The sequence below is a fragment of the Neophocaena asiaeorientalis genome, unplaced genomic scaffold (genome assembly GCF_003031525.2).
Source record: "Neophocaena asiaeorientalis asiaeorientalis breed wild unplaced genomic scaffold, Neophocaena_asiaeorientalis_V1.1 scaffold148, whole genome shotgun sequence".
Taxonomy (NCBI): domain Eukaryota; kingdom Metazoa; phylum Chordata; class Mammalia; order Artiodactyla; family Phocoenidae; genus Neophocaena; species Neophocaena asiaeorientalis.
Genome location: NW_020174050.1, coordinates 5,306,230 through 5,316,296, shown reverse-complemented (window position 1 = coordinate 5,316,296; position 10,067 = coordinate 5,306,230). Strand labels below are relative to the sequence as shown.

At 40.5% G+C, this 10,067-nt stretch overlaps 1 protein-coding gene across 1 annotated transcript; it reads left to right on the top strand.

The window, feature by feature from the left end:
* Positions 1 to 627: 627 nt before the first annotated feature.
* Positions 628 to 1,428, top strand: LOC112405645 (peptidyl-prolyl cis-trans isomerase A-like). The gene is made up of 2 exons (XM_024754130.1): positions 628 to 742; positions 1,079 to 1,428. Exons 1-2 carry the CDS (start codon positions 628 to 630, stop codon positions 1,426 to 1,428), a joined length of 465 nt encoding a protein of 154 aa, XP_024609898.1.
* Positions 1,429 to 10,067: the final 8,639 nt, after the last annotated feature.

Genomic DNA, 10,067 nt, shown 5'->3' with positions numbered 1-10,067 from the left:
GGATAAAACTCTTTCAGAGACTGAATCTTACCCACCTTTGTATTCTCAGCATTTACACAGTGCCTGGAAAATAATAAGGGCTCAGTGTTTTTTTTTCTGGGGTGAATAAATAGCCATTGTACAGACAGCAGTTAAATATAAATCAAGGTACTTCCTGATTGAATAGGAAAGTAATGGTACAGACAGTAAGTGGTCTTAGAGGCTCTGAGAAAAGAAAGATCCATGCGTACTGTAGCATTCGCAAAGACTTCATTGTGGTCTGGAGCCAGACCTTAACTCAAAAAGAGAATTTGATCTGACACCAGGAAAAAAGATATAAGTGCAAAAGTCAAGGCAAAAGAACCTGCAATGAACATGATGTGTGTATGGTGCATTAGTGAACTCACCCTCAGTATAATGTAGAGGGAAACAAAGGCTGATATTGGATCAGAAGGGTGGGGGCAATTTGCAGAGCATTTTGGAAGTCATGTTGAGGGATTTGGATAGCATGGAAGAAAAGAGTAAGAGCGAGACTTCTGGTTTCATGTGGAGTTTGTATTCCAGAACCACCAGTAGCTGGGTAATCTGGGAGTTTCCTAAATGTTCTAAAATTCTTCTGGCCTTGAAGACACGACCACCTCAGAGCTGATGGCCATGGATGGTGGGCCCTCGGGCCACATCTCCTATGAGCTGTTTGCAGACAAATTTCCAAAGACAACAGAAAACTTTTGTGCTCTGAGCACCGGGGAGAAAGCATTTGGTTGTAAAGCTTCCTGTTTTTTGTTTGTTTGTTTTGTTTTTAAATGTTAAGCCTTCTTTTAATTTATTTATTTTTATTTTTGGCTGTGTTGGGTCTTCGTTTCTGTGCAAGGGCTTTCTCTAGTTGTGGCAAGCGAGGGCCACTCCTCATCACGGTGCGCGGGCCTCTCACTGTCGTGGCCCCTTGTTGCGGAGCACAGGCTCCAGACGCGCAGGCTCAGTAGTTGTGGCTCATGGGACTAGCTGCTCCGTGGCATGTGGGATCTTCCCAGACTAAGGGCTCGAACCCGTGTCCCCTGCATTAGCAGGCAGATTCTCAACCATTGCACCACCAGGGAAGCCCAAGCTTCCTGTTTTCACAGAATTATTCCCGGATTTATGTGCCAGGGTGATGACTTCACACGCCATAATGGCACAGGTGGCAAGTCCATCTCTGGGGAGAAATTTGATGAGACTTTCATCCTGAGTCATACCAGTCCTGGCACCTTGTCCATGGCAAGTGCTGGATCCAACACAAACGATTACCAGGTTTTCATCTGCACTGCCAAGACTGAGCAGTTGGATGGCAAGCATGGAGTCTTTGGCAAGGTGAAAGAGGACATGAATATTTTGGGAGTCATAGAGTACTTGCAGCCCAAGAATGGCAAGACCAGCAAGAATATCGCCGTTGCTGACTGTGGACAAATCTAATAAATTTGACTTGTAGGAAAAAAAAAAAAAATCTTCCAGTTGTACAATTGAATATTTACAGGACTCTTCTGAGGGTTAAAATAATTAACCCATGTAAAAAAGAACTTAGTGTAGCAGTCAGCACAGAGCAAATACTCAGTATATATTAGTGGTTAATGTTGTAATTATTGAATATTATTAATGGGAGCCACATTCTAGAACCACATGATCTTAGTAATATTCTAGAAATCTTAATCCTTCTGTAGGAATGGGGGAAACTGGAACTTGAAGACAAGTTAGGGGACTATTGAAATAATCTTGGCCTATAGTTAAAAAAATATTTTTGATTACAACAATGAGAATGGAAAGGAATAACTCTGAGAAATGAGTTTAAGAAAAAAAATTATAGAATTCACAAAGTAATTGCAGTTGAGGGGCACAGAAAATGGAGGCATTAACAAATAACGTCAGTGTTTTAAACTCTTCAGCTCAAGAAATGTAGATTCCATTGGAAAAAATACAGACAATGGGAGAAAATCGAATTGAAGGGAATGAAATGATACTGGATTTGAGGAGGAGGAGATAATTGGAAATCCATGGAAAATATCTAATCTGATTGAAGAGATAAAGGATTGGAGTTTAGTTAAATGAATAAGACAGCAAGTATACATTTAAAAAATTATCTGAATAAAAGTAATTAAAGTAGTAAAAATCGATAAACTTTCTTCTTTAAAAGAATTACGTCGTGGGGCAAAACCAAGGTTTGACACATTGGGAACATCCAGAGTTAAATGATGGAAGAAAGAAGAAGAGCCAATGAAGGAAAAATGTTCTCAGAGGCAAGAGGATGACAGGGTAGAGCCCTGCTATGGGCAAGATATGCTATGTACTCTGAGAGGCAATATTAGGCATGAGAGTAGGCCACTATATAGACTACTCTTAGTAACGTGATGATGAATGGCCATCTGAGGAATGAGAAGAAAGCTGATACAAGAAGACCTTCTCAGTAAAAAGTAAAGAATGAGGCAAGGTCATTTGCTGAGAATGACGGAAGAAGATGGAGTTGAGTGCTTAGTTGGGACCTTGGAAGAAAAGACATGAAATTCTTGAATTGGGTAATTTGAGGAGACTTTATAGAGTTGTGAGCAAGGATTAGGAAGAAAAAGGGATGGTGCGTTACCCCAGGGCTAGTGGTTGGGAAAACTATTACCATCCCTGGGCCTGGAGAAGAGAGAGGAGAGAGCAGTTACTGGGACCCAGAGGAAGCTGTTTGGAGAGGACCACTTGGCTGGAGCTGTGGCCTTTAGGTTAAGGGACATAGCCAACCTGCAGGAACTGGTAAGGAGGGAGCTGGGGGAATAAGTGGTCTGACCTCACTCTCCTTTTGCCCTCTAGATTTCAGGTAAAGCCATTAGCTGAACCAAGCTGGAAGCTAGAGGGCCAGGGAGCCAGATTGTTACAATCTCATGGATCAGCTTCCTATAGCACAGAGCAGGATAGATACCGTGGGAAATGGATCCAGCATGACTGCTTAAAAAGAGTGGGAAAGGTTTGGCAGTGTCACTGTCGGAACAGGGACGGCGAGCCAAGGGATGAAAAAGAACTGCCAAGCTTTCTAGAAGATCTGGTTGATGCTAGTCAGTACTTTAAAATAAAGGCACTACAGAAGAAATTAACAAAACATTGTAAATCAAAAATATTTCTTTTAACTTTAAAATAAAATAAAGGTACTTTTATCTTATTACAAGGATCATATGTAGTCATTGTAGAAAATTTCAGAAGTGTTAAAATCAAAAAAGAAAATGAAAACTACCCCCAATCCTACTCTCTAATGGTAATCGCTTCTAAAATTTTTGAATATACTCCCATTCTTTTTTATATGCACACACAAAAAATTTTTTTAAAAAACAAAATGAGATTAAATTTTGTTTTTACATTACATTCAGGGGTGTACACCCTGAAATCATCTAAAGTTCTTTGGAAATACTAAGCAACAGAAACCAAATCAGATCAACTTAAGTATTAATTAATTAATTAAATATTTATTGACTGCCTACAATGTATAAGGAATTTCATAGCAGTTAAAAAAACAGATTAGGGCTTCCCTGGTGGCGCAGTGGTTAAGAGTCCACCTGCCGATGCAGGGGACATGGGTTCGTGCCCCGGTCCGGGAAGATCCCACATACCGCGGAGCGGCTGGGCCTGCGCGTCCGGAGCCTGTGCTCCGCAATGGGAGAGGCCACAACAGTGAGAGGCCCGCGTACCGCAAAAAAAAAAAAAAAAGAAGCAAAAAAACAAATTAAGTTTGTGATTTCATGGAATTTACACTCTAGTGGAGAGAGACAGACGATAAGCAAATAAACAAACTATGCATAATATTTTAGGGGGTCATAAATGCTGTAAAAAAATTAACCTGGTAAAGGGATGGAAGCTGATACAGTTGTCCAGGTGAGAAACAGCGACTTGGACTAGGAAGGTATTAAGGGAAATAGAGAGTGAGAGTTGGATTCTGGATGTATTTCAAGGCAGAGCTGACAGATTTGCTGATGAGGGCACACAGGGATTCTGATTGCCCCTTCAGATCCACCCTCTACTCCTTCCCGGGGACTGGAAATCTGACCTCCGCAGACCACACATCTGGAATCTCCTGTCCTGCTTTGGTTGGGTTCAGACTGTGAAATGAAGTGAAAGGAAATTGGAGGGCAGGAGGAGAACAAGACAGAAATATTTATTCTCCTGCCGCCTGCCCTGCCAGGCTACAGTTTGGCAGCCACCTTTTATGACCACAGCTCTTGCTGGTTCTGGTAAGCCCTTCTCACCCCTGCCTCCTTCCAGCCTTGGGTAGTAATGGCTTCTCACCGTGACTCCCCCATGGCTGCTTCACTATTTCTTATTATCCTCCCTTAACCTGACCACACATTTGTAAATAATCCATTGAATTTTTCTCAGATACCGCTTTTAGTGTGCTATCTGTATCCTGCCAGGACATTGAGTGACACAGGATGTGGAAAGAAAAAAAAAAGAGTCAAAGATGACTCCAAAGTTTCTGGTCTGAGCAACTGGAAGAACAGGGCTGCTATTTACCGAATTGGGGAAAAAAGCAATAGTGTAAAATGAATTCATTAGAAGGATAGGGGGTAGTTCACAGAGTGGAATAAAAGGCAAAAATGTAAAGCAGCAAGTTGAAGTTCCTGGCCTGCTGAGAGCTCAGGATGGAAGTTGGCAGTGATTGGTTAGAGCTCCTAAAGGGAAAATGGGCTCAAAGCCCTCCATTGAAGGGAAAGGGCCAGAGGTCAGCTCTTACTGCTTGAAGGTGGAAATAAAACTATTGTTGACTGCTTGCCTGGGCTACATTTAGCATGCTTGAGGCCTCAAGGAAACCAGAGACTGCTAAACATCCTTCAATGCACAAGACAACTCTTTCACGAAGAACTACTCAGCCCAAAACATCAATAGTGCTGAAGCTGAGAAACCCTTCTCTGCCTCGAGCTTCAGTTTCTATGTCTTAGAAGACAAATCAGATTACTCTAGATCCAGGGCCTCAAACTCTATTGGAAACCAATTTTAAAAGCGACAGTGGCAAATATATGGATACTGTCCAAATAGGCTCTGCAAGCAGAGGTACTACCTTTGGAAATTTTTGTTTGAAAGCCTAGAGTGGAACTTGACAACACTATGGCAAAGTGCAACTATGCAAACGGACACAGCCCCACTCAGTGTAGCGCAGGCTTATTCATGGTTTAAATAGAGCACTCTGTATGCGCTCAAGTTTGCAACTGAAATTAATAAGGTTGTAAATCACATTACAGCTTTAAAACTCATGCAGGAACCTTTCCAGGCAGCAGAGAGATATGGTATTGTCTAATGACAGGTTCTGAAGCAGGCCTGCAACAGGGCTGCATTCACTGGGCACAATATGCTTTTTGTGTTCCAAGGATTCCCCTGGGACACCCTGACTTACCTGGAGTAGGTAGACAGTTTCACTGGAGAAAGCAGCCTAGGCTCCGAACTCGCTTTTGTCCTTAGCACAAAGGCAGGACTGAGAACCTGGGTCTGGCCCAGGACCAGGGAGGCACGGAGAGCAGATTAAGAAGGTGAACTTTGCAAATGAGCCACAGAGCCTCAGGGCTTGGATGGCTCAGTTGTCTCCTAATGTTCTGGCAGAGAGACACATTTTTTATAAAGAATGATTTTTTTTTCCATTTGGAGGTAGAAAGTTTTATGTCTAAAATAAATAAGAAAGCTCCGTTCTAGAGAACTCTGTATCCTTGGCTGCCCTACGCCCCACCACCTTCTTAGAATCTGATTTCTGATTCCCAACTGATAGCTCTGCCCTTTATTTTTGAGGGCCAGGAAGGAACCAGTCTTGGGGGTAGAAATTATGCAGCTATGTCCCAAGAGTTTGAGCTCTAATTATCAGAAAAGTGTGATAATTCTGTAGTTTACCCCATCTCATTTTGCTACCTCTGAAAGTCCCCTAAATTTACTTAACAGTCATGTATCTCCCTAAAGCTATAAAGTCAGGCTATTTTTTTTTTCCCTTAACGCGAGAATGTTTTAATTGAAAATATGAATTCTACAGAGATTGTGCTTGAGTACTACAGTTCAGGCGGTCAAATTAGTTCTGCAATTTAATTCAGTAAACTCCATTAACTGTTATTTTTCTATCAGTTATAATATAATATTTATGTAGGTGATCTCTTCAGATATATATGTTTTGAACTTTACGCGTATTAAAAATCAGTTAATGTGATAAGACCATTAATTCACTCACAAAAGTGTTCTTAACTCATGAGATTAACCAAAGTTTATTTATACTGTTAGTAAATTGCTCTGTGTGTTGTATGCCTTACACAGGTACATAACCACTTGGTGAAACGCTTACTTCATAAACTACAATCATCATAGTAATATTTGGAGTAATTTTTTAAATTAGTCTCATTTTTTAAAAATATGTTTTTATGTTCATATGTTTACTTCTTATTTCGATGTGGAAAAATGACATCCTTGGGGCATTTTCTCCTCCAAATAATGTAAATATCCTGTGAAATATTATGATATTCATTATTATCTTTTTCAGCTTTTGATTTTCCTTCTCTTCATTGGCTTATTCTTTCTGGTTATAAAACAACTAAATAAAAATATAAGCTTATGATGAATTCCCATTAAACCTTGTATACAAAATTCGTATTCTTTCTTCCATACAGCAATAACAATTGAAATTCCTAGTAAATGCACACACAAAAATATATCATTAAAATCTTATTTAATTCACTACAGTAGTCATTTCATTCATCTCAAAACATGGTCTTCAGACTACCTGAGCATGCAGGTGCTAACATGCATCCTCACCTCAGAAATTTTGAGGATCTCACCTCAGAAATTCTGATTTAGTAAGTCAGGAGTGGACCCAGGAATCTGTTTTCTGTTTTCTGTCTCTCAGTGTAGCAAGTGAGTAGCACTCTCCATCATTTTTAACATGTGTGGGGTTTTTTCTAGCTTAACTGAGGTATAACTGACAAATAAAATTGTAATATATTAAAAGCGCACAACGTGATTTGATATATGTGTACATTGTGAAAAGATTCCTACACTCAAGTTAATTAACACATCCATCACCTCACATATTTTCCTTTTTTCTGGGGGTAGAGGAGAGGTGAAAACATTTAAGTTCTACTATCTCGGCAAATTTTAATTACACAGTACAGTATTATCAACCATAGCGACCATGTTATGCATTAGATCCTCAAGCCTTATTCATCTTATAACTGAAAGTTTGTACCCTTTTACCAAACTCTCCCCAACTCCCGCATACTGCAGCCCCTGGCAACCACCATTCTACTCTGTTTCTATGGATTCGAATTTTGTTTTAGATTCCACAAATAAGTGATACTATGCAGTATTTGTCTTTATCTGATTTATATCACTTAGCATAATTCCCTCCGGGTTCACCCATGTTGTCACAAAAGGCAGGATTTCCTTCTTTTTAAAAGGCTGAATAGTATTCCATTATGTGTGTGTGTGCGTGCGTGTGTGTGTGTATCACTTTTTTTTTTTTTTTTTTTTTTTTGCGGTAGGCGGGCCTCTCACTGTTGTGGCCTCTCCCGTTGCGGAGCACAGGCTCCGGACGCGCAGGCTCAGCGGCCATGGCTCACGGGCCCAGCCGCTCCGCGGCATGTGGGATCTTCCCAGACGGGGGCACGAACCCGGTTCCCGTGCATCGGCAGGCGGACTCTCAACTACTGCGCCACCAGGGAAGACCCTGGTGTCTGTATGTTTGAGTCTGTTGTTTCAGCAGCCTAACCAGTATCCTAAATAAGGCCATCATTATGCAGACCTTTCAGGTGATTCTCTCCACATGTATTGGAACCTGACACAAATCTAGGAGAAGAGCACAGCATATTTTTAGAGAGGTGATAGACATCCCACTGCACAGTGAACCTGTGCAGGGCAATAAACAAGGGCAGTAAACAGAGGTCTGGGCAGTGAGACAGATCCACTAAGCTCTCAGCAGGATCTTAGAATAAAAGAGTGTTTAAGAATACTTAAGAAAATGGGAACTCTAAGTATTTCCTAAGAATATATATGAAACGTGTGAGGAGATATACAACTGTAAGTTCAGTATGATTAAATAAGGAGAATAAAAGCACAAAACAGCTGACAAGAGACAGAGTTTCCTGATGATGACAGTGTTTTGATTTTTTTCCCTAGGGGAAGAAATAATTTGGGAATCTCCAAAACCGTGCAATCTAGTAAAGCCTAAAGGCCAAGTTTCTAGCTATTAGAAAAGCAACAGGAAGTATTTGTTTAACTTATGTCGGAAAAATTTCACACCAGACCACTGGAAAATGGTAGACTAGCCTGTGAATTTTGGGGCATTTGCCTCCTTTCACCTGGTCTACTCCAATCCCGAAGAATAGTAAGTACAAGCCTAATCCAATGTAGGACCAGATCAAAAATGTCCTCCAAATTAAGAGCTCTATGACTTCCTGGATGATTTCATTCCAGACGTATACAGAAACTTCTAATTTTGTTGCACAAAATATTTGTATAGTTGTTCCCACTTTTCCCATAAAATTACCATTACTGCATATTTCCCAAAAGACATACTCGTTTTTGTAATATTTTCTCCTGGTTTTGTGGTCAGCTTGATATTTCAATTCAGTCCGAGGCCTTGTAGACAGCTGATGGTCAGTAAACATTTGGCTATTTGTTTATTGACTCAGATAGAGTCTCACATAACTCCAGCTTTTACTAGTAACCATGGCGGGCAAAATCAGCTGACGCCAGCATCGGTCTGTACCATACAATGTACCGTGTCGTGTTTAAATGTGCCTTTGAGAATTGATTGCATTCTGAGTCTCAAAGAATTTGAAAGTTACTTAAAAGTCACTTTTTAAAATGCCTACTCATAGAAGAAGAAACAGAGACTCTACTGAAAAGACATAATTTCATTGACTTACCAGCAAATACAACCTGGAAAGATGTTGCTCTGGCCAGGATACTTCATCCCAGGAAATAATTCTTCCCAGGAGCTTCTCTGAGGGTCTGATTTAGAAAAGAGGCTTGACAAAAGATGCTATGGAATGATAGTAAATAACAGTTTATAAGAACCCAGTTAACTCTGAAGAACTGAATTGTTCCATCTAACTAAATTCAAAAATGTTGTATTTACAAAATTATATACAAAAATGTTTCTAATAAGAAAAAGAAAAACTTAGAAAATTGAATAATAAAGACTGATTTCAAATTTAATCTTAAAACTAAAAAGCCAATTAAAATGATGAAAGTGAAGGGCTTCCCTGGTGGCGCAGTGGTTGAGAGTCCGCCTGCCGATGCAGGGGACACAGGTTCGTGCCCTGGTCCGGGCAGATCCCACATGCCGCGGAGCGGCTGGGCCCGTGAGCCATGGCTGCTGAGCCTGCACGTCCGGAGCCTGCACGTCCGGAGCCTGCTCGTCCAGAGCCTGTGCTCCGCAACAGGAGAGGCCACAGCAGTGAGAGGCCCGCATACTACAAAAAAAAAAAGAAATAAAAAATTATGAAAGTGAAAAAAAAATGTAATCTTCAGATACAATGCTTTTTCTTCATCTCTGTCTTAGCTAACCATAATATTAAATGAAAAGTCATAGTACTATTTATATTAATAAGTCTATGAATGAATAATTATGTTTATTGTAAATAGAATTTTATGTTTCTACTTCTTTGTCGACAGAAAGTGAATTTTTCTCTTAAAAAGTAAAAGTTACATTTTACATGGGGGCTGTCTTTACTTACGTACATTAGAAAGTAGGGCCACCAGAGGCTCTACCGGGCCTTCAGATAGAGAGAATACTTTGGAACTCAAGAGTGGTCTCCACAGGAAGGGAGCAGAGGAGGGACAAAGGCTGCCCCCTAATTTCTTTGGGGTGACCCAGAGTGGGTAGGGAACTCACCTGAATAGCTACAAGTTAAAGAGTCAAGACACTTTAGGGGTTGATGAAGTAATGTCACATTTAATATTACCGGATTCAGTATCCACAGAAGTTGGTGAGAGTCTAAGAGCTAAGAACCATAAGGAAATATGTCAACATAAAATGCAACATTGTGAGCTCTATAAAAATAGAAAGCAAGACCACCCTACTTACAAATTCATTGAAAGGACGGTAGCACCAGCAGAGA

Excerpts from the sequence above, each read along its gene's own strand:
- LOC112405645 (XM_024754130.1), top strand. The coding sequence starts at position 628 with ATGGCCATGGATGGTGGGCCCTCGGGCCACATCTCCTATGAGCTGTTT. Across the intron at positions 743-1,078 it reads CGGGGAGAAAGCATTTGGTT|CCCAAGCTTCCTGTTTTCAC; the intron begins GTAAAGCTTCCT and ends CCACCAGGGAAG.